At 59.8% G+C, this 22,285-nt stretch overlaps 3 protein-coding genes and 1 long non-coding RNA gene across 20 annotated transcripts in view; 3 read left to right on the top strand and 1 right to left on the bottom strand.

The window, feature by feature from the left end:
- The window catches only part of MAST3 (microtubule associated serine/threonine kinase 3), a 37,630-nt gene extending 35,195 nt beyond the window's left edge, over positions 1–2,435 (top strand). For all 17 annotated transcript variants that reach the window (XM_059160504.1, XM_059160505.1, XM_059160493.1 and 14 more), the window contains one exon: positions 70–2,435. In XM_059160504.1, the coding sequence (XP_059016487.1) occupies positions 70–602 (533 nt within the window). In that variant the 3' untranslated portion in view covers positions 603–2,435. The remainder of the gene's footprint in view (positions 1–69) is intronic.
- Positions 2,436–3,211: 776 nt separating this feature from the next.
- PIK3R2 (phosphoinositide-3-kinase regulatory subunit 2) lies at positions 3,212–15,664 on the top strand. The gene is made up of 16 exons (XM_059160512.1): positions 3,212–3,359; positions 5,201–5,946; positions 8,676–8,768; positions 9,126–9,176; positions 9,259–9,390; positions 9,480–9,690; positions 10,195–10,280; positions 10,427–10,535; positions 10,624–10,722; positions 10,876–11,056; positions 11,137–11,262; positions 12,236–12,378; positions 12,803–12,979; positions 13,818–13,889; positions 14,061–14,231; positions 14,519–15,664. Exons 2-16 carry the CDS (start codon positions 5,625–5,627, stop codon positions 14,724–14,726), a joined length of 2,181 nt encoding a protein of 726 aa, XP_059016495.1. The 5' UTR covers positions 3,212–3,359; positions 5,201–5,624; the 3' UTR covers positions 14,727–15,664.
- Positions 7,883–17,290, bottom strand: LOC131823756 (uncharacterized). The gene is made up of 3 exons (XR_009350658.1): positions 16,872–17,290; positions 8,813–8,923; positions 7,883–8,359 (listed from the first exon to the last, which is right to left on the bottom strand). It is a non-coding gene; the product is annotated as an uncharacterized LOC131823756 (long non-coding RNA).
- Positions 17,291–18,139: 849 nt separating this feature from the next.
- On the top strand, positions 18,140–21,831 carry IFI30 (IFI30 lysosomal thiol reductase). The gene is made up of 7 exons (XM_059160513.1): positions 18,140–18,534; positions 19,562–19,744; positions 19,832–19,906; positions 20,144–20,236; positions 21,070–21,222; positions 21,397–21,450; positions 21,542–21,831. Exons 1-7 carry the CDS (start codon positions 18,400–18,402, stop codon positions 21,602–21,604), a joined length of 756 nt encoding a protein of 251 aa, XP_059016496.1. The 5' UTR covers positions 18,140–18,399; the 3' UTR covers positions 21,605–21,831.
- Positions 21,832–22,285: the final 454 nt, after the last annotated feature.

The following is a 22,285-nucleotide window of genomic DNA, read 5'->3' on the forward strand; positions in this document are numbered from 1 at the left end:
GTGCTCAGCCCCACCTCAAGGCTAGAGACATTGAAGCTGGTGGTCCTGACCCTCATCTGTCCCCCACAGACACCACATCCCCTCCCAGTGTCTCCCCGAGCTCCAGCAGCCCTGCCTCTCCTGCCGCCAGTGGCCACACCCGCCCTAGCTCCCTGCATGGCCTGGCCGCCAAGCTCGGGCCCCCCCGCCCCAAGACTGGCCGCCGCAAGTCTACCAGCAGCATCCCGCCCTCACCACTGGCCTGCCCACCCGTGCCTGTGCCCCCACCCCGCTCACCCTCACCCCTCCCCGGACACCCGCCGGCACCTGCCCGATCTCCGCGGTTACGCCGGGGGCAGTCAGCTGATAAGCTGGGTTCTGGCGAACGGCTGGATGGGGAGTCAGGGCGCCGCGGCCGTGGGCCAGACTCAGAGCTGGTGGTCATGCGGCGGCTACACCTGTCCGAGCGCCGAGACTCCTTCAAGAAGCAGGAGGCTGTGCAGGAGGTGAGCTTTGATGAGCCACCCGAGGAGGCCACCGGACCACTCACCTCTGTACCACAGATTGCCGTGGAGGGCGCTGAGGCTGTGCTGGGAACTCTTGGACCTGCCGGGAAGGACTGATCCCTCCCACCTGGCCTCTCCCTGGCCTAGGAGTTGGGCTTTTTTTGTGCAATGTGTTTTCCATAAAGTGACTTCTGGATGGAGACTGAGCCACCAGACTTAAGACACCTGGAAGGCGAGAACCCATCTCGGTCCTTACTGGAAGGCAGAGACCGCACCTCCCTCATGTTCTGGTGCAGATCAGGGGCCGTAGGGGCCGAAATGGGGAACGAGGGTGGCATTGTAAATAGCAGCAAATCCCTGCGACTAATTTATTACTTTTTATAAGCGCTGGGTAGACTGAGCTGCCACTGTGAAGGCGGCTGCCCGGGTCCTGCCCCTTGCAGACGCTGCCCCCTGGGCTGAGAAGGAAGCACTTTGGACAAGTCATGTATGTTCGTGTTTTCTAGGTTTCCTGTATTTTTTTAGTTTTGTATGTGTGTGTGTGTGTGTTACTTGATCCCATCCTGGCCCAAGACCCACTGATCTGAGGGGATACAGGCAAGCTTACCTGTCTGGGCCCAGTTTGGAGAGTCTACAACTGATTCCCCTCTACCACAAAACAAGCAATGGCAATGATGAACTGGATTCTGGAAGCTCCTTCTCACTATCATAGCCTCCATCCTTAGGCCAGTCTATTGCTAGAGTTTGTTTCTAGTCCTGAAGGCTTCAGCTTAGAGGAGGGAGTGTGGAAACTGGGACTTTGATGGATGAGTAGGAGTTCGACCGATCTAGGCAGAGGGGTCCTCCATCCCACAGGGTGACACAGATGCTCTGGGAGGGAGACTCAGGACTCCAAGGGTACTACTGCCAGGGCAGAAGAATGTCCACCCTGCACAAGATTTCATGTGCTTGATGCCCACCAGGGTGAACCCTTGACCGTGATGTGTCTGAAACACCCCATGGCAGGGGGTGGTACCTCCATGTGTCACAGCCTTCCTAGATTGAAATTCAAGTGAGAAAACCCAACTGGGGGGCAGTGGGGCCCAAGTTTGAATCTTGGCTTCCATGTGTGGCTCTGGGAAAATGGCTTTCCCGCTCTGTGCCTCAGTTTCCTTGTGTTTACAAAACTAATCCCAATGACTATTTATTCAGCATCTACTCTATGCCAAACGCTTTTACTCGTGGCTTCTTCCTCAGCCAGCCTTGAGAAGGCTGCAGGTGGTGTCGTCATCCCCATTTTACAGTCAAGTAACTGAGGCCTGGTGAGGAGTGGAGACTTGTCCCACAAATCACATGGTAAAAATCATGCAGCCAGGCCCTTTGATGGGCCTAGTCAAGAAGGGAGCTTGAATGGAGAGTCTGGTGCCACATACAGCTGACTCCCATCTCCAGCTTTCTTCCCTAGGATGCTATATGACCCACTGGGCATGTCAGACAGAACCTCCATTTCCTATTTGGAGGTGCCTGGCAAGATCACTGTGCCCCCACATGGTAAGGGCACTTTCCAGGCACTGCAGCCCACTCTGCATCCCTCCCAGAGACCCCCACCCAGCACTGTCTGGTGTTGGAGCTAGACCGAGGCTGTGCATGACTTGCTCCCTCTTTCCATCCTGGAGCTGACCGTGAATAAAAGCCCACATTTACAAAAAGGTCCAGTGTCTGGATTTGTGAGGGGCAAAGGAAGGGGTAAGGGAAGAGAGAGTGCGGTGGGGACCGGGTGGCTTCATTTACAGGGGTTCTGAAGGCTGCACAGGAGTTCACCAATGAGGTATCTCCCTGATGCCTTCTCAGGTCCCTGGCCTCTTGCTGCCCTCTCCCTGAATACCCATCATAGGCTCTGCCCTTAAAATCTTCATCCAGACAGCGATCTGGGGCCCTGAGCTATGTTAAGTAAATAAACTATCTTTGTGCCCTTTGTATACAGGTTTTTGCTTGGACTGTACCCCACCACCAAACCCCCTCTCCCCCGCCCAAATCCCCCTACTCAGCTCAGCTCTAGTGCTTTGGGTTACTTCCTGAGCTCCGGGTGGTACCAGAAACCTTTGGCCACGCCCCCGTCCCCGAGTGTCTTCGGCTATTTCCGGAAACACTCGTCCACATCTAGGCTCTTGTTGGGCGTGTTCTCGCGATCGCAGGGCTGCGTTCGTTCAGCTGGTCCCACAAGCTCTAGGTTGCCATGGAAACGCCTTCAACCCAGGCCTGTTCCGCTTTCCTGAAAAGTTGAGCTTTCTGTGGCGAGCTCCTCTTCCATCCGACGTTCCTTCCCTGAGCCTCGGTCCACCTCAATCGCCCTCTGGAGTTATCCATTCTTGGCAAGTTCCGGAAGTTAGTGGTCAGCCTGTGGATCTAAACTTCCAGGGCCTCTATCTGGGTCCGAGCACACGAGTGTTCTTTTCAAAACTCTCCGCAGTCTGGAGGCTCAGCCTCTGTTCCGTAAGTCCCGCTGGAAGGCGCTCGGCGATTTCCGGAATTGCTCCGTCGTCTCAAAGCCCAGCCCAGCCGGGGAGAGGCTTAGCTGACCCGATTGCACTCGGCTGTTTCCGGAAATGATCGGCGATCTCGTGGCAGCCTCTACCCGCCAGTCCCGCGGGAGTATGTTCGGTTCTTTCCGGAAATACTCGGACGTCCCGAGGCTCCGCCTCCGCCGCGCTTCGCCCGCCTGGCCCGAATGCGCTCGGCCATTTCCGCCGGGGGCGGGCCCGGCTGTTCGGAACCGCGGCGGCGGTGGCGGAGGCGGGGATCCCGGGGCTGCGGCGACGGCGGCCGCGGTGGAGCCACGGGTCGGCCTCTGCTCGGTGTGACGGCGGCCTCGGCGGCGGTGGCGGCCGCGACCAGGTAAGTCCAGGCCGGCCGGTGTGGCAGGCTGGGCTGGCGTGCGCTCAGATGCGGGGCTCCTAAGCAGAATGTGGGGCCGAGGTGGAAGTCAGAACGCAGCCTCCGAGCTGCATCGCGTCCCGCGGGAACTGGGGGCCTCAGGGGACGGGAGGGAGGCCTCGGGCTCGACCTGGCAGCGGTGTTGCCTGCCCGGGACTGTGGGAGGGGAACGGAATGCTCGCAGGCCGAGATAAGGGGCTGGGGCTGCGGCCCCGAATGGAAGGAGGCCCTGCCTGGAGTGGGGCGTCGAGCAGTAATGAGGGGCACCCAGGCATTGTGTGGGACATAGTGGGATGCAGGAGGGTCGGGGGTCGACTCCGCTTGCGTTGCTCGGGCTAGGCTGCGGGGTCCACGGAGGCCCGCGTGCGCGTCTGAACACGCATGAGCGCGCGCGGGCCCTGCGTCCAGCCGCCAAACCCCTGGCCAGGCCTAGCCCCTCCACCCCGCCTCTTGGATTCGGGGAGCGCTGGTTCCCGGGCGCACACACTGGGGCGTGTGCAAACCTGTGCATGCTGGAGCGCGGAGGCGGGCAGGCAAGCGGATCCAGGCGCTTTCCTGGATGTCCCCTCGCTGGGCCTCAGTTTCCCCACTTGTAGAATGGGAGTACGGGGCGGGGGGGAGATCAGGAAGCAGGTAAGTTTGGGCACCCCGGAATGTGGAGCCTCTGCTCCCTGCTCCAACACCTTCCGAGGCTCTCGTGGTCGGGGGATATAAAGCCCCGACCTGCTCTCTGGCACTCGAGCACCAGCGTGGTCCACACTTGGTGGCTTTATAAAAGCCAACCTGAACTCTTGGCAAGCAACTTCCCGCTGTCAAGCCTTTGCAGGGACTATTTCCTCTAGCCGGTGCTGTCTCCTTGCCTCTGTGAGGACCTACCCTCTAAAAAAGCATGCCCTCCCCCACTACCCACTCTCTGGAGAACTGAATCTGCAGGACTGAGACTGGGAATGCTATGTGTGGTGGGCTGTTTCCCCAAAAGTTGGGACTCCTGGGGCTTGAGCATCGCCCTGCATCCAGCAGTCTGCCCCCTTGGCAGCTGTGATGCCCTCCTCCCATTCACGTTCTCCTGGCTCCATGTCTCCCTTGGGGCCAAGATCCCCTTGATCTCCCATGACCCCCCTCCTCATGTTTTGAGATCCTCCTCTAGGCCCCTCATTTAGTCAAGCCGGGACATGGTCCCCTCTCTTCATTTCTCCCCTGCAGAGACCTTGGACTCACTTCTTAGTCCTTTGACTGTGCTGGGGCCTCTGCCTGGACCGGCTTTCCTACCTCTTTGCTTCCTTACTGCCTCCTCTTGTGCTTAAGTGGCCCAGCCCCTCCTCGGGCTCCCACAGTACCCTGAGAATTCCCCATCACACTCCACCCACTGTGGGCATAACCACCTGGCCATGTGGCTGCTGCCTCCTGCCTCCTGCAATCCATTCTGGGCCTTGAGGTTGGGTGGATCCCGGTCTTTGAGTCCTGGCTTCCTGGTGCACTGAGTGATCGAACAAAGACCTCCAGCTCTGAGCCTCAGTTTCTCCATCTGTAATTAAGGGGCAAGGAAGAGCTGGTTTACTGAGCATGCATTATGCCTGGGGCAGGTTCCTCGAAGCTCTGCTCGCAGGGACCCCCAAGGCAGGGCTGTTGTTACACCCATTTTACAGCTGGGGAAACAAGCCTAGAGAGGGGCTTGGATTGCCCCAAGGTTACCTAGTGAGTCAGGGGATTGCGACCCTGTATTGGGGCCCATCTCTGGGGCGGGGGTGGGGGGTGGGAGGAGCCCAACCTGGCTGATGCCACCCTGCCCATCTCCCCCCTAGGTCGGCGTCCTGGCCAAGCATGGTGACAGCCTGTGCCCTCGGCCCCCTCGTCTGGCGCAGCCGGAAGAGCCGCCAGCCTCGGGCGCCGATGGCCCCCCATGTGAGGGAGTGAGCAGCCTGGCATTGCCCTACGGATTGAGGGGGGACGCAGCGGCTGAGTGAGCTGAGACCACGCTGCCGACCCCCTCCCACCAGCTGACGAATGGTGGACCGAGCAATGAGTGACCCATTTCAGGGTCATGGAATAATGGTGGGAAGCAAGGCATGAGTGACCCCCCCGCGGTCACCTGTAACTTCTCAGTAGAAATAGTGGTCTCAGTGCCCCAGGCCGACTCAGCAGACCCTCCCAGCCCTCGGCCCAGCTGATGGGGCCACTGGGGCCCCGAGCAGCAGCTTGACCGTCCAGACCCCACCCGGCCCAGCCATGGCCGGTGCCGAGGGCTTCCAGTACCGTGCACTGTACCCGTTCCGCCGGGAGCGGCCGGAGGACCTGGAGCTGCTGCCGGGCGACGTGCTGGTGGTGAGCCGGGCAGCCCTGCAGGTGCTGGGCGTGGCTGAGGGCAACGAGCGCTGCCCACAGAGCGTGGGCTGGATGCCTGGCCTCAATGAGCGCACGCGGCAACGAGGTGACTTCCCTGGCACCTACGTCGAGTTCCTGGGTCCTGTAGCCCTGGCCCGGCCTGGCCCTCGTCCACGTGGCCCCCGCCCACTGCCCGCCAGGCCCCGGGATGGGCCCCCTGAGCCAGGTGAGCAGCAGGCAGGGGCCCTGGCAGGGATGGGGTCCCCTCAGACCCTCAATTTCCTCTTCTTTCTCATGAGGCAGTGGCATGTCTTCCAGAGGAGGAGGAATAAGCTCATTTGGTCAGTTGACAAGTGTTGACTATGCTGCTGTCAGGGCTGGGTTCCATTCATGGCACTGGGAACACAGTGGGGGGCATAGGCCTGGCCCTGCCCTTGCGGGGCTCCCTGTTCAAGAAGTGACAAGGATGTGATTAGGTGATGAAAAATGCTGTGGGGAAGGAGCCTCAGTGGGGAGAGCTGAGGGTGAAGGGCTCCAGGCTATGAGGTAGGAATGTAATGGCAGGTTCGGGGAACAGCCAGCGGAGTGGAGTGGGAGGGGAAGGGCAGCGGGGCTGTGCCTCAGGGACTCTGTGGGATTGATTTTGATGACAGTGGGGAGCGTTCAGTAGGATTCAGAGGTTCACCTTAGCTTCGTCCCTCAGTTTGCAGATAGAGTCCCTTGAGAAACCCCCTTTGTTACCTGGTTTCCAAAATGAAGGGAGCCACAAGGCCAAAAAGGATGGACTGATCCCTTGGGGCCATGCAGCGTGAGGACCCCATATCCCTCCCCGAAGATCCTTGGCCATCTACACTTCCAAGGGATGTGCTGGGAGGGAAGAATTGAGGGCACTCAGGGTATGTGGCAGTTGCTGTGTGCTGGGCAGAGTGCATGGGTTCCAGCCAGGGAAACTGAGGCTCAGCTTGTGGGGAGGAGGCCAAGTTCCCAGTGCCTGGTAGTCTGCACCAACCTTCACAACAACCTAGGGAGGCCCCGTGTACAGATAGGGAGACCGAGGTGCAAAGGGGTCAAACCACGCACTCGGGGTCCATCCCCCGGTGAAGGCCAAGGCCCTGGGAAGCACCATGGTCCTGACCTTTGGCCTGCCTGGTTTTGTGCCAGAGGGACCCTGGTACCCCAAGAGGGTCATGCCAGAGCCCCACAGCATGGGGCCGGATGGGAGGCATGGAGGCGACGGTTTGCAGCATCTGGTGCCTCCAGGGCTGGGGCCTATGTCCCGCCTCAGCCTGGAGGAGCAGGAGGCGGCCCCATCCGGGCTCCCAGCCAAAAGCTGCCTCTCCCCCTGGTAACAGCCGCCTCCCTCCTCTGCCTGGCCTCCGTCCAGCCTCCACACACATGCCCACTCCGGGTGGCTGCCTGGCCCCGCCCTCCAAATCCTCCAGGGTTGTGTGACAGCCGCTGGGGCCAGCCCTCCCCGGGGCCTCAGTTTCCTCATCTGGCAACTAGAAGGCTTGGTTCTTTGCACGCTCAGGCCCGGCCCCTCCAGGGTCCTAGGACCACCCAGCAACATGCTGTGGCCGCCTGTGTTTCCTCTACTCAACCCCACACCGGGAGCTGAGTGCAGAACAGTGTCATCTGGGCCCCCAGAGGGAGGTTGCTCCCTCTCTCAGCCTCAGTCCCAATCCATAAAATGGGCGTGACACATGTTCTGATGAGTCTTCCCTCCCCGTTGTGCAGACTCATCACAGGCAGATTTTAGAACCGTGCCTTCCCCTCCGTCACCCGCCTGCTCTCCCCTTGTTCTCTCTCTCCTTTTTTTTTTTTTTTTTTCCCCTTCAGTGTTTTGGACTTAGCTGGGCCTTTCTCCAGCTTGAGGCACCACCTGGCCTGTCACTCAGGGACGCCCCGCAGGCCTGGGCTTGCCCCTGCTCTATGCCAGGGCGTCCCTGCCGAGGGCCAAGCCGCATCAGACGGTGTCCGGGCAGGCAGAGCGCGCCTGCACACAAAGGGCCCGGTGGAGCGAGAAACGCAGGGCCATGGAGGCCCCTGGCACCTGCTGAGAGGGCTTTCAGCATTGTTAAAAACGGGGGAAATACTTTTTTTTTTTTTTTTTAAGACAAGATGACTTAGAGAATGAAGGAAGGTCCTCGGAATGAGGTGTTCTGACGCACAGAGGGATTTCGTCCTTTTATTCTTTTCAACCACTTTGTTGTTCACACGGAGGAGGGAGAGAGGACACCGTGAGCAAGTTTCTTACTTGAGGAGACTGAGGCACAGAGAGGGCGAGTGCTGGGCCCTAGATTGCACAGCAGAGCCCTGGCAGGCCCCTGAACCTGCTCTCCTGAACGCCCACAAGCTCGATGGCTTCAAGCAACAGTTTACTTCCTCGATATTCTGGAGGCCGGAAGCCCAAGATCCAGGTGTCGGCGGGGCCCTGCTCCCTCTGGAGGTTCTCAGAGTGGATGGTTCTTTGCCTCCTCCGGCTTCCAGTACCTCCAGGTGTCCCTTGGCTTGCGGCCGCATCACCCCAGTCTCTGCCTCTATCCTCATGTGGCCTTCTCTTCTTATAAAAATACCAGTCATTGGGTTGAGAGCCCAGAATCTAAGATCTTGTCTCAGAATTCTTATTTTCATTATATCTGCATAGTAAGGTCATAGTCACACGAATCAGATTAAGATGTGGACATATCATTTTGAGGGACACTAATCAACCCACTATACTTAGTCTCTGAAGTTGTGTAAACTGATATTTTAACCCAGAAAATTGCTGACCACCAACTCAGCCCTCCCAGCCCCTCCAGCCAGGTTTTGGCTTCCCTAGGATGGTGGTGCAGATGTCAGGCACTTGCTTAGACCAGACCCTACCTGGAGCTGCCCAAGCTGAGGTCCACCAGGCAAAGAAAGGGGATGGGGGCCTTCCAGGGACCCCACCAACACGCCATCCCCTTCTGCCAGGCCTCACTCTCCCCGACCTGCCAGAGCAGTTCTCCCCACCTGATGTGGCTCCCCCGATCCTGGTGAAGCTGGTGGAGGCCATTGAGCGGACAGGTGAGCCTCAGCCCACTTAGAACCCCTGTATGCTTCTTGCTTACCTCTGGTGATGGGCAACTCATTCCTTCAGGGGGCTGCCAGACACTCTGTGTGGAAAGAAGCTGAGCTTGGATGCTCTGGGTCCCCATGTTGAGTCGGGGCAGTAGTGACTCCTAGGATGTGGATGGGAATGTCACCAGACCCTCCATTGCATGTACTGTGCCCTCTGGCACCATCTTTCTCCCCTGCCCCCTCCAATTATCCCTGGGAGGTTGAATAGCCATCCCAGGCCCCACAAACGGGTCCAGGAACCATCTTCGAGCTGGACTTGCCACCTGGGGTAGAGCTGATCCACCCTTTCCCCTTTCTCCCCAGGTTTAGACAGTGAATCCCTCTACAGGCCTGAACTGCCTGCCCCGCGCACAGGTAAGGGGAAGCTTCGATGGGCAGGGGTGGGGGGACAGCTGGCCCGGACATCACGGCCGACATGCCCCCCCTGCACCTGCAGACTGGTCCCTGAGCGACGTGGAGCAGTGGGACTCCGCAGCCCTGACAGACGGTGTCAAGGGCTTCCTGCTGGCGCTGCCCGCGCCCCTCGTGACTCCCGAGGCCGTGGCCGAGGCACGCCGGGCCCTGCGGGGTGAGCCTGGCGGGAAGCCCGGTTGGGGAGGGGGCTGCGGCAGACAGGAGCCGACTCCGGCTCACCCTGCTCTGGCCGTCTGTCCGCAGAGGCCGCGGGGCCAGTGGGGCCTGCGCTGGAGCCCCCGACGCTGCCACTGCACCGCGCGCTCACCCTACGGTTCCTGCTTCAGCACCTGGGCCGGGTGGCCCGACGCGCCCCAGCTCCGGGCCCCGCCGTGCGAGCCCTGGGCGCCACCTTCGGGCCGCTGCTGCTGCGGGCGCCTCCTCCCTCGCCGCCGCCAGGGGGCGCGCCCGACGGGTGAGCTGACGGAGGGGGCGGGGCCTCTGCCCGATTAGCAAGGGGTGGGGCTTTAAATGGAGGAAGGGCCCGAGAGCCTCTGCCTGGCAGGGGTCCAGACCAAGTTAAAGGATTGCGAACAGGGCCCTGGGGGGAAAGAGGACAGAGCTGTTGTGACAGCAGGCCAGAAAGGATAGCGAGGCTGGGACCTGGGCCCCAGGAAGACCCCAGCAGGCCTAAGACGGAGTGATGGGACCCAGACCAGAGGGAAGGCACATGGGTGGTAGGTGTCCCATCGCTTCTGCTCCCCACCACCACAGGTGCTGGACTCCTGTGCGTTCGTTGTACGAACGTTTATTGAGTGCTTGCTGCATATACATAAACAGGAGTTGGTTTCCCACACCTGCCTGTCATCTGCCCTTCTTCCCTACACCTGCTTTCCCGTCCAGCTGCCCCAGGCGTGCAGACACGGTGCAGGACCAGGTGCACCTCAGGCCCTACCCACTGCACTCCCCTTCCCCCCAGGACTGAGTCCAGCCCTGACTTCCCGGTGCTGCTGGTGGAGAAGTTGCTTCAGGAACATCTGGAGGAGCAGGAGGTTGCGCCCCCAGGTGACCCCTGTCCCCATATTATCTCTTATTGTTGGGAACCTCGAATGCTAACTCAGGGCCTTGCCGATACCCAGAAGGTCTGTTGCAGTAGGAGCTAGCCACAGTATACAGTCGGTACTCAATGTGCATTTTTTCCTGTCCCTCAGCGCTGCCTCCTAAACCCCCCAAAGCAAAGCCTGCCCCTGCAGGCCTGGCCAATGGGGGAAGCCCACCCTCCCTGCAGGACGCGGAGTGGTACTGGGGTGACATCTCCAGGTAGGGTTTGGGGATGGGCCACGAGGCGGGCAGGGCCCGGAGGGCAGGGTCTCTGGGCGGGCGCCCCCAATCCTGGGTGTCGCCACAGGGAGGAGGTGAACGAGAAGCTCCGGGACACGCCTGATGGCACCTTTCTGGTCCGAGATGCATCTAGCAAGATCCAAGGGGAGTACACGCTGACCCTCAGGTGGGGGCCTGTCCCTTCAGGGTGACTGGGTGTGAGAGCTGCAAGGGAGGCTACCAGGTCAGGAGGACTGGGGATGGCATGGGGAGCGGGATAGGTACAGTTAGCAGGATGGCTGGGGGTCACCCTGGCTGCTGACCCCCTTCCTGCCCCCAGGAAAGGCGGGAACAACAAGCTGATCAAAGTCTTCCACCGCGACGGGCACTACGGCTTCTCGGAGCCTCTCACCTTCTGCTCTGTTGTGGACCTCATCACCCACTACCGCCATGAGTCGCTGGCCCAGTACAATGCCAAGCTGGACACCCGGCTCCTCTACCCCGTGTCCAAGTACCAGCAGGTCTGTGGCCAGGGAGGGCGGCTCCAGTCGTGGGCCCAAGTGTCCCCGGCAGCTTCTCTGATCACACCGGCTCTCCCCAGGACCAGATTGTCAAGGAGGACAGTGTGGAGGCGGTGGGTGCCCAGCTCAAAGTCTACCACCAGCAGTACCAGGACAAGAGCCGCGAGTACGACCAGCTCTATGAGGAGTACACCCGCACCTCCCAGGTACCACAGGCACCGAGGGGCAGTGGCGAGGCCCTGGGGACAGACACCTGCTTCCAGGTCACAGAGCAGCCATGTAGTGCCCAGGACAGAAATCAATGTTTTCAAAAAAACACAAAAGAACTGATCAGAAAGCACCAGCCAACGCCCTGGGGAACAGCCAAGTCAGGACCTTGGAGTGTCTCCTTGAGCCTCTGAGTCTCCCTGGGCCTCACTTTCCCCATCTGGAACTGTAAACTGGGGCCGCAGGTCTATTTCTCCTGGCCCTTCAACCTGGATGTTATTCAAAGTGCTAGCTAGTAACCTGATGAGAGTTGACAGAAACAGAGTCAGGAGGTCATGGGAAAGGGCAGGGTCTTTTAAAACAGGAAAGAGGGAGGACGGTTTTGTCACATGAGGACTTTGTTAATAAATTACCTTTCAAAAGTTGGGATGTAGCTTATTCAGACCAGACATCCCATCTCAGGCAGAGAATATTTCTGTCTCCCCTGTTATCCCCAAGAAATTTCTTTCTTGTCCCCGTTTTACATGATGGATCAACTGAAGCTCTGAGTGGACAAGATGCCTGTCCAAGATTGGTTATGAACATCAGGATCTTGGAAGTGACTTAGAGCCCCTGAGTCTGTTTCCCCATGAATAGTTCTGACTTTGTAGGAGGCTGTTGGCAGGTTCTACAAGATGATGTATAGAAAGTACTCCGCAGAGCATCTACCCTGAGAGGCCCCGTGAACTGTATGTTGCAACTAGATCTGTCTTTAATTCTTAGCAGCGCTAAGGAGGAGTGGGTTTGGGGAGTGGGGTTCTGAAGGCTGAATAGGAGTTCGTTGAGTACAGTAGGGGCTAGAGGAATGAGGCACCTGATAGAGGGAACAGCTTGAGCAAAGTCTCCGTATCAGAGGTGGGCTCTGCCTTCGCCCCCCATGAGGGGCTTGTCAGGAGTCTTGTCAGAAGCTGAGATTCGCCCCCGTTCCCGCAGGAGCTGCAGATGAAGCGCACAGCTATCGAGGCCTTCAATGAGACCATCAAGATCTTTGAAGAGCAGGGCCAGACACAAGAGAAGTGTAGCAAGGAATATCTGGAGCGCTTCCGACGTGAGGGCAATGAGAAGGAGATGCAGAGGTGAGTTGCCTCCCCTGCCCTGCCCTGCCCCACCTGATCTGGCATAGGCAAGTGGGAAAAGAAAGGAAACACTGGGCAGCCTGAGTTCCAGGAGGAGGGGCATCATTTAAAAATGGACTTGGGATGCCTGGATGGCTCAGTGGGTTGAGCCTCTACCTTTGGCCCAGGTCATGATCTCAGGGTCCTGGGATCGAGCCCTGCATCGGGCTCTCTGCTTGGCGGGGAGCCTGCTTCCCCCCCACACCCGCCACGCTCTGCCAACTTGTGATGTCTCTCTATCAAATAAATAAAATCTTAAAAAGTAAATAAAAATGGGCTTTGAAGGATGAATAGGAGTTCACTAGCAAGCAGTCAGGGAAATCGGCATGTGCCAAGGCTTGGAAGCTAGGAGCCTTCTGAGGCCTCAGAGCTGCCCCTCTGCCAGGATCCTGCTGAACTCAGAGCGGCTCAAGTCTCGCATCGCCGAGATCCACGAGAGCCGCACAAAGCTGGAGCAGGAGCTGCGGGCGCAGGCCTCAGACAACCGGGAGATCGACAAGCGCATGAACAGCCTCAAGCCAGACCTCATGCAGCTGCGCAAGATCCGAGACCAGTACCTCGTGTGAGTGCCCGGCCCCATGCTCACCGGCAGGCCCCTTGGTTCGGGGACATCTGGTGAGGTGATCTCTGCCGCTGTCTCACTTGTGTTTTCTCCACCAAGTGGTCCCACCTTGCCCCTGAGACCCCTCAGCTGTCCAGGAGCCCCCTCCCTCTCCATAGGTCCCTCCTGGCCCCCTCAGCAGGGCTCCCTGTGGGTGGGTCTCAGCCTCCCAGGTGTCTGTGACATGGGAGCACTGTTCCCCTGGGGCTGGGTCGCTGGGAGCCTCCCACAGGATGGACTCCCTGAATGCTAACTGGATGCCCTCGTACGTGCTGGGGCTGCAGCAGCCCCAGTCTGGGCTCAACTCCTGCCTCTGCCCCCTGGGAACCTCCCTGCCTTAGGTGCTCACATGTACCTGCCGTGTACCAGGCACTGTGCTGAGCACCCCGTGCACATGAGCTCACTCTGTCTTCTCAAAGTTCTTTGCAAAGTTGCCCTTTAATAGCTGAGGGAAACTGAGGTACAGAACAGACAGCTGCCCTGTGTGAAGTCACACTGCCATGCAACCCTCAGGTGAGACTGGTGGTGATAAGACCTTGCTGGAATGGTGCATTCTGGGGGTTCAGTAAGAATGAGCAGACACATAATAGTAAGTAGTAAGTCCAGCTTTCCTTGACCAAGCCAAGGCTGACCCCTTGTGGCAACTGGCGTCATTGCACCGAGAACCGGCCCTCGGTCCCCCGCACCCCTTGCCTCCAGCCAGGCCCGCCCTGGCCCACTGGGGGCTAGTCAGCCTGTGCTGCGGCTGCTCTTCCCCTACCAGCAGTGTGGAACAAGCCCACCTTTCCTCTTCCTCCAGGTGGCTCACTCAGAAAGGCGCCCGGCAGAAGAAAATCAACGAGTGGTTGGGGATCAAAAATGAGACTGAGGAGTAAGTGAACCCCTACCTGCTAGGGGCCAGGGAAGGCTTCCCAGAGGAGGGGCCATTTTCAGGGGGTTTTGCAGAATGAGTAGGAGTTCGCCATGAGCGCTATCCAGGCAACAGGGGAGCCTCAGAGGCATGGGGGTGAGTGACCAGGACCCCTCCTTGCTTCCCCCACAGCCAGTATGCGCTGATGGAGGATGAGGACGACCTGCCCCACCATGAGGAACGCACGTGGTATGTGGGCAAGATCAACCGGACACAGGCTGAGGAAATGCTGAGCGGCAAGCGGGATGGCACCTTCCTCATCCGCGAGAGCAGCCAGCGTGGCTGCTACGCCTGCTCCGTGGTGTGAGTGCCTGGTGGGGGCTCCAGGAGTGAGCTGAGGGGTGGGGGATCTGCACCTCTGGGAAGATCTGCCGGGAAGGAGTCCTGCCCTCCATGGCTGCCAGAGGCAGAAGGGATTGTTGGGGGGCAAGGGAGGAAGCTAGGGCCGCATTTGGGCAGGAGGTGGTGGCATCTGGGCCAGGTTAGGGTCGTGGGAAGAGGTCACCAGAAAGAAACGGCAGGAACTCAGGGGAATCCTGCGGGAGCGCCCCCCACCCCCTGACCGCCAGCCCCTCTGCCCGTGCCTGCAGGGTGGACGGCGACACCAAGCACTGCGTCATCTACCGCACGGCCACAGGCTTCGGCTTCGCGGAGCCCTACAACCTGTACGGGTCGCTGAAGGAGCTGGTGCTGCACTACCAGCACGCCTCGCTCGTGCAGCACAACGACGCGCTCACGGTCACGCTCGCCCACCCGGTGCGCGCCCCCGGCCCTGGGCCCCCGCCCCCTGCCCGCTGAGCGCTGGGCGCAGGACAGCGCAGAGCGGATACACCCCAGGGCCTGGAGGCTGGGGAGGCAACCCCCCCTCACCCGACCGAGGGCTCCGTCTTTTGGGTTTTCTGTCTGCCTCTCTCCTTTGTGAGTCTCTTCCTGTCTCTTTCTCCATTTCTCTCTTTCTGAGCCTCTCTCTGTCTCTCCCTGTCTCTTTCCCTTCCCATCCAACTGCCCTTCTCTCTGCCCTCCATGTCTCTGGGTTGGGACTCCTGCCTCCCCTGCCCCATATGCCCCTCTCTTGTAGGCATTGCCCTCTGGCCACCCTGAACCCTGTGCCCTGCCCACCAGAGGCCCCCCCTCCCCAGGGTCCCCAAAGACCCACCTGGCTGCACCTGCCATGTTTACAGAGGCCCCTGGGCTGTGCGGCCCCAGCCTGGGTGCCCCAATTTTTAAGCCATAGACCTGGAGTCACGGCAGGAAGGAACTTTACTTGGCCACATCCAAGAACCACCTTGGCCGGGACATTCTGGGCCGGGCGGGACCCGCCCCACAGACCCCAACTTCCCCTCCAAACCCTGAAGTGAAACCACCACTTGGTCGTCCCCACAAAGGGGCCACTGCCAAGAAGTACCCCCAAAAAAAGAAAAGAATTAAAAATAAACGGACGAGCCCGCTCCACTCGGCAGCAGGCCTCCCAGAAGTAGAGGTGGCCCGGCCGCACTGCTGCCCATGGCACTTCTACCCCGTGCAGAGTCAAGGCTTCTCCTCGATCACCTGGGTTCTGATTTTATTTCTTCTTGACTGTAAAGCCCTTTTTTCTCTCCTCTTTTGGGACGAGAGCCCTGGTTTTCTACACTGCCCGCGGACCCCCAACCCCCTCCCCCCGCCTGCCCAGCTAGGCTGGCGGGCCGGTTTTGTATGGTACGTTGATACTGATATGGATATAAAACACAGAACATGTGGATGCTTCTGTTGGTGGTGGGGGGGGCTTCTCTATGGCTGCAGTGTGCTGGGGACCCCGGCGTTCCCAGGGTCACACACACATCTAGCCCCTGGGTTTATAATTCCAGGGAGCAAAGGAAGGCTGACGACCCTCCCCGAGCACCACCCAGTTTAGCTGCTTGTGACCAGAGAAGGTGAGAGACTTGCCCAACCAAGGTCACACAGCAAAGAGGTTCAAACCCTGAGCTCTGCTCTACAGTACGGTTCAAACCCTGAGCTCTGCTCTACAGTACAGCACTGCTCAAGGCACCCCAGACATCAGACACCAGCCTTTCACCAGTACCCGGCCTGGCCCCAGCCCCCCAAGGCTGGAGTCCCAGCACTCAGACACCACCAGCCAGGCCCTTCGGAAAGTCCCCTCCCCTCTGACATGCAGCAGCATCATGGTCGGGTGGAGGCAAGAGCACGACCCCTTCCCTGGCACCCAGAGAGGCCCCCCCACGTCCTAATGCCCTCAGTGCCACCCCTCCCTGCCGACTCTCTTCTGACCTCCTCTCCATACCTGTCCCTGACGTGCAGGCCGCCAGGTCCCAGGGGGACATTGACTTGGGGCCTCATGGCGTCTTTGACCTGGAACATTCGTTACCCTCCCCTCCCCAGAGTGCCTGTGTCTTGGCCCTTCCATTCTTAGAAGACTAAACCTGCCCCCCTTCTCTCCCCATATGGCACCCATCAGAGCCCAGCATGCCCACAGCAGCCGGTGAATGAACAAAGCTGCCCTCTAATCTTTTCTCTGCTGGGATCTCAGAAGGACAGGACCTGGCCCCCTTGCCCCCGGCCTCAGAGACCTCGGGCCTTCCCAAGTGCTGTCCCTACTGTGTGCCCAAGTCAGGAACTGCCGCATGAGGAACCCCAGCCCCGATGCTATCTCCCCTGTGGTCTTCACCCACCGCAAGGGCCGCACAGAGTAAAGGCCACTTTCTAGATCCCGTGACCCCAGTTGGCGGAGCTTGGAGACCGAAGATAACAGCCCACGTGGCCTCACATGGCCTCTGCAGGTGTCTGTCCACCACCACCAGCCTGGGCATGTCACCTCGGGGGAAAGTCACCCCCCACCTCTGATCCTCAAACTCCTCTTATCAAATAGGGTCAATATCTGCTTCCCCCAACCCCCAAGGGGAAGTCGCTCAAGGATTGAGGATCGGACAACCCAATGAGTGAGGTTACCTTCATGAAGCTATCCATCAGGGCCATGCTTAGTGAGCCCTGGGAAAAGTAGCCTCGGATGACGGCTTCTGTCCCACCCAGCAACAGGGCAAGCATGGGCTAACTGCCCTCGGGCTGCTTAGTCTTAGACGCATCACAGAGAACCTGGGTTTTGCTGTGGGAACTTGAGAGAAACCCCAGTCTGGGGCTGCTGCTCTAGACAGCAGGCTGGGGCTTCCCCCAAACCGGAAGAAGACAGGAGCTGGGGACTTGCCTGTAATCTGGGCCAGACGTGGGTGTTTCCTCCCGTGGGATCAGGTGCCCGGTAATGCTTGGCATTTGAGGCCCTGCAAATTCTGAACATGTGGGTTATTCCCTCACCACCCCAGCCTCCACGCCTAGGCCCTTCTCTGCCTGCCTTCCCCTCGGCTGTCAACACCCCTCCACCGGCTTCCCCCACCCCCACCCCAACCTGGGGCAACTCTACTTCTGCCTCGAGCCTTCCGGGTAGCTGCACTCCCCAAGCTTCACTCTTGTGCCCATGGACAGAAGGGGAAGCTGAGGGTCCAGCGCTTGAGGTGCCTGGTGCAATCCTGAGGCAAACCTGGTGACTCCAGGAGGTCTGGGTCCCACATCACCAACCCCCTCCCCCAGTCTACCTGACATGCATGCACAGTATAGGCTTCCTCCCAACCCGGGCTTCCCTCTCCCGTGGGAGCTCCTGCGGGCCTGCATGCCCCCTACCCCACCCCAACGACCGCCTCGAGCTCTGGATGCTGGAAAGCAGCAGCCCGGCTTTTCTTTTACCCCCCCACCCCCACCCCCACCCCTACCCCAGACAGGGCTGGGAAGACCAAGAGAAGTGAGGCGCCCTCCCCGCGCTGGCTTCTGCTTTCTGGCCTAGCAGTGACGACGCCTGAGTCAGCCCCACGCGACCACGCTTGGTGGGACTGGAGCGTCGGGGCGGAGGACCCTGAGAGGAGGACCGGGCGCCCGGGGCAGCTCCGATGGGTTAAGGGGGAGGGAGTGGGTGAGGGCCGGGTCGCCGTAGTCCCTGCCCACGATCGGGCAGGGGATCAGCCGCCGTAAGAGGGCAGGTTAGGGAGGCGAGGTTCCCAGGCTAGGAACGGAGGGCTTGGATCACCCCCGCAGCCACCAGATCGATCCGCGGGGCGTGCGCGCGTGGAGACCCGTCTCAGTCTGCCTGCCTGTGTCTCCCTGTCTCTGAAGCCGCCACCTAATCTCTGCTCTTGCCCCAGGCTCATGTGACCTGGCGGCCCTGACGGCCCGGAGGGGGCGGGCGGGGGAGTGGAAGTAGGGCGGCCCCACGGCCGGGTGACTGCGGGCCCCGCACCTGGCGGGAGTGCGGATGGGGGCCAGGTTGGAAGAGGACCCAGACCTGCCAGTAGACACCGAGAGACTCCCGCCCCAGCCCCCAGGGGCGTGGACACCGGGAGGCGGGTCCGGCCCGGGGGCTGGGCCACCGCGGGGTTAAAGGCGGCTCCTTCCCGGGCCGCTGCTCCCGCCTCCGCACCCCGGCCCCTCAGTGATGGCCTCGTCGCCACTCCTGCCGGTCCTGCCGCCCCTGTTCTTGCTGCTGCTGCTGCTGCTACTGCCAGAGGTCCCCGCGGCGGCGCGGGCGTCCCCGCTGGGGACACTCCCCGAGGGGGCGGCCGCCTGCAAGGTAGGGACGGCAACGCGGTGGGAGGCCAGGGGGGGGACAGGCGCCCAGGCAGCGGGTGCTGCGGGACCGGCGCCGCCTCCCCTCTCCCCAGGTTTTGCCGCGAAAGACCGGTTCGGAGAGGGGGACGCTGCCCCGCTCGGGACTGAAAACCCCCCAGCACTGTGGCCTCGCGCCGAGTCGTTTCACTTCCCCATCTCGCGTCTGACACTCTCAGCTGTCCTCTACCCCATCCACACCCGCCCCACGCGGGGATGCATTGAGCTCCTGCTGTGTACGTCTGGGGCGGGAATGGAGTCTCCTCTCGGAGTCCAGGGGAAGCCCAGAGAAGTCGGGCCGTGGCACAGACCCTCTAGGTGCTGCTTACTGGGTGCCTTTCGGCCAGGGAAGAGCTCACAAGTTTCTGGTGCGGGGGGGGGGGGGGGCGGGGGGGGCGGCAAAGAGATTCCCCGGAGGCTGAGCCACTTGCTCTCGGCTGCATAGACACTGGCTGCCTGCTGCCCCGCAGCTGCAACCGGAAGTCCGCACATATTAGGCGCCGCCTCAGCAGCAGGGCTCGGGAGGGGTTCACCTGGGCGCCTTGAGAAGAAGAATAAATAAAGGCTCAGCGCAAATGTAGGGCCTTGCTCAGGTCAGGACCAAGGCTCTGGGGATGAAGTGGCAACAAATGAGCAGGCATTAGTCTCCAGTGGTAAGCACCTTGGGAAGGCAGGATGGAGAGCAGTGACCAGAAATGTGCATGTGTTGAGTCCTTACTGCATACATTTACCTGGGGGGCGAGGGGTCTCACCTCAACTGAAGGAAAGCAAGAGCTGTTCATAAATTAAATGCCTACTGCTTCCAAGTCTATGTCACATCCGTTTTGCAGATAAACTGAGATCAAGGAAGATTGAGGGATGCGGTAAAATCTTAGAGTCAGGATTCCACCTGGCCTTGTCTGGAAAGAGTGCAAGATAGACTACCTACTGTTTGTAGTTGCCAGAGAACCAAGCAGGGCTAAACTCCCTTCACACCCCTTCCTCCTGCATAGGCTGGGGGCCTGTGCCTGCCTGTGCCCCTCAGGAAGTCACAAGCACCTCCTGTCAATGTAAGCCTCTACTACGAGGCGCTGTGCCCCGGCTGCCGGGCCTTCCTGGTCCGAGAACTTTTCCCGACCTGGCTGATGGTGATGGAGATCCTCAATGTCACACTGGTGCCCTATGGAAATGCCCAGGTATGTTGGTACTGGGGAAACCGAGGCACTAGGCCAGGGAGGGGGGCACCTGATGGGCTGGCCAGCACTCACCTAGCTGCCTTACAGGAACAGAATGTCAGCGGCCGGTGGGAGTTCACCTGCCAGCACGGGGAGCAGGAATGCAAGCTCAACAAGGTGGAGGTGAGCGGCCCCCCAGGAACCTGAGCGGTGAGGGGCATGGAGGCTGGGGGGCCTGCCCACTGTTGAGAAAGGCTAAAGCCAGGCTCAGAAGGGACTGGAAGCAGCCCCATCCTCTGTGTCTTCAATCACCTCTTCATTCGCCGCTTCATTAGGGAACACCCGTGATCACTCCCAGAGCGGTCTCGAGCTGCCCTGGGCCCGCTTTCTGCCCTTGCCTATCCACCCGCTATCCTACAGGCCTGCCTGTGGGACCAACTGGAGAAGGAAATAGCCTTCCTGACCATTGTCTGCATGGAGGAAATGGAGGACATGGAGAAAAATCTGAGACCGGTGAGCAGCACCCCTCACTTGGCCCTGGGTTGGGAGACCCTGATCTTCCCTGTCCCCAGACAGACCCAGGTTCAGGTTCTGGCCTGACCACCACTCTCTTTGTAGCCCCAGGAAAATGGCCTTCCCTCTGGAAGCCTCCGATCTCTGAAGCAAGGGAACAAAGATCTTTGGGAAGCATGAGTAGATCAAGGAGGGCTTCCTGGAGGAGGTGCCTCTGAGCCGGGCTTGGATGAACAGAAACATGCAGGGACGTAGATGATGATCCTCACCTGGGGTATGGGGATGGCAGGACAGGCCCGCCTGCTTCTCTGGAGGGTTATGAAAAACAACTCCCAGTGGAGTGACTCATTGACACCAATAGCTTATTCATTCATGGAACATCTGGACCACCCAAAAGGCTCACCCTGGGACACCCCCAGCAGCCCTACAGAGTCATAGCGGGGCCAGAGGTGGGCAGAGGAGGAGGGAGCACTGGAAAGATTCTGGGGGAAGGAAGTGGAAGGGCGTTCCTGGTGGAGGGAATAGCACAGACAGAAGCTCTGAGGAAAATGAGACCCTGTAAGGGGTCCGGGGCTGCGGTCTTCTGAGTCTGGTCTTCTGAAAAGCAAGAGCAGCCTGAGCCCCTGCCTTGGGGGCGTCCACTCAAGTAAGTGTTAAGCATGTGCTGTCTATGCTGTGGACCCAACTGTCTCCTATTGCCCAGGAGGTACAAGCTTGGCCCCAGCAGCCGGGGAGGGGGGGGCGGGGTGGCTGGAGGAGGGAACACTGGGGAGACAATGCCTAGGAAGCTGAGGCAATGCTCCCGCTCACCAGGCACCCTTGTCTGCCCTCAGTGCCTGCAGATCTATGCCCCAAAGGTGTCCCCGGACACCATCATGGAGTGCGCAATGGGGGACCGGGGCATGCAGCTTTTGCATGTCAATGCCCAGCTTACCGATGCCCTGCAGCCGCCCCACGAGTATGTGCCCTGGGTCGTCGTCAATGGGGTAAGAGTTCTTACAGCCCTCGCTCTGGCCACCGGGCCAGCACCAGCATGACGAGTGTGCCCTCTGGCAGGAGGCCAGCCATGGGGCCATTTGCCGCCCTTCTGAGCCGGGAGTGGGTTGACGGGGGGCGGGAAGCAAAGAAGACTGTGTGACTTCCTGTCTTGCTTTCTGCAGAAACCCCTGAAAAATCCAAGTCAGCTCCTAAGCCTCGTGTGCCATCTGTACCAGGCAAGCCGGAAGGGGAACGGAGGGATCCACTGGGGGCAGGGGTGGGCAGCGGCTGCTTTCAGGACCCCCAGCTCATGGCCCTCTCCTCCAGGGTGAGAAGCCAGACATCTGCCAACCTATGGCCAGCTCCCAGAGGGAAGTCTGCTTCAAGTGACAGCTGGTGCCCTGGGAGGGACCTGCTGGAGGAAGAGCAGGAGCACACCTGTCCCTGCCTGTCCCGTCCCTGACTCTCAGCAGCCCCTGCCTACCATCCAGATAACTTCTACACATTCCATGAAAGCCCAGACTCAGACTCCTGCCCCAGGATCAAGCATCTTGCCCCACTGAGAATGGTGCTACATTGAAACGAGTTTAATAAACACTTCTGGATTTTGTGATTCATTTAATAAGTTAACAAATTCCCCCTGGACCACGACACGCTGCTGGGACCCTCCTGAGAAGGCCCCTTTCTCGGGGAGGCAGAGGCGGACAGACACTCCTCATCCCACGGGGAGCAGAAATGGGCCAGAGGGAGGTACCAGGCCTGGAGGAGCCCAGAGAGAGAGAGTGAAGGCTCTGCTTAGGGAATAGGAGCACAGGGGTTGGGGTTTTGAAGGGTGACTAGGAGTTCATGAGGCAGAAGACATACTCAGTAATTCAACAAACAACCCTAACTACTCCCTTTTGCAGACCCCACAATGAGCCAGAAGATGGAGCTGGGGATTTTGGCTGGGAGTTTCAAAGAATGTGTTCCCTGGTGGTAGGGGCTGTGTCACAGTGTTCCAGGAAAGAGGAACAGAGTGCGCAAAAGACAAGCGAGCAGCAAAATCTGAAGCTAGAATGGGGGCTGAGACAT

This window comes from Mustela lutreola, chromosome 2, assembly GCF_030435805.1.
Source record: "Mustela lutreola isolate mMusLut2 chromosome 2, mMusLut2.pri, whole genome shotgun sequence".
Lineage (NCBI taxonomy): Eukaryota > Metazoa > Chordata > Mammalia > Carnivora > Mustelidae > Mustela > Mustela lutreola.

Coding starts and splice junctions, on each gene's coding strand:
- IFI30 (XM_059160513.1), top strand. CDS start 18,400: ATGGCCTCGTCGCCACTCCTGCCGGTCCTGCCGCCCCTGTTCTTGCTG. Junction 18,535..19,561: donor AGGGGGCGGCCGCCTGCAAG/GTAGGGACGGCA, acceptor CCTCCTGCATAG/GCTGGGGGCCTGTGCCTGCC. Junction 20,237..21,069: donor TGGAGAAAAATCTGAGACCG/GTGAGCAGCACC, acceptor GTCTGCCCTCAG/TGCCTGCAGATCTATGCCCC.
- PIK3R2 (XM_059160512.1), top strand. CDS start 5,625: ATGGCCGGTGCCGAGGGCTTCCAGTACCGTGCACTGTACCCGTTCCGC. Junction 10,536..10,623: donor TACTGGGGTGACATCTCCAG/GTAGGGTTTGGG, acceptor GTGTCGCCACAG/GGAGGAGGTGAACGAGAAGC. Junction 12,379..12,802: donor AATGAGAAGGAGATGCAGAG/GTGAGTTGCCTC, acceptor CCCCTCTGCCAG/GATCCTGCTGAACTCAGAGC.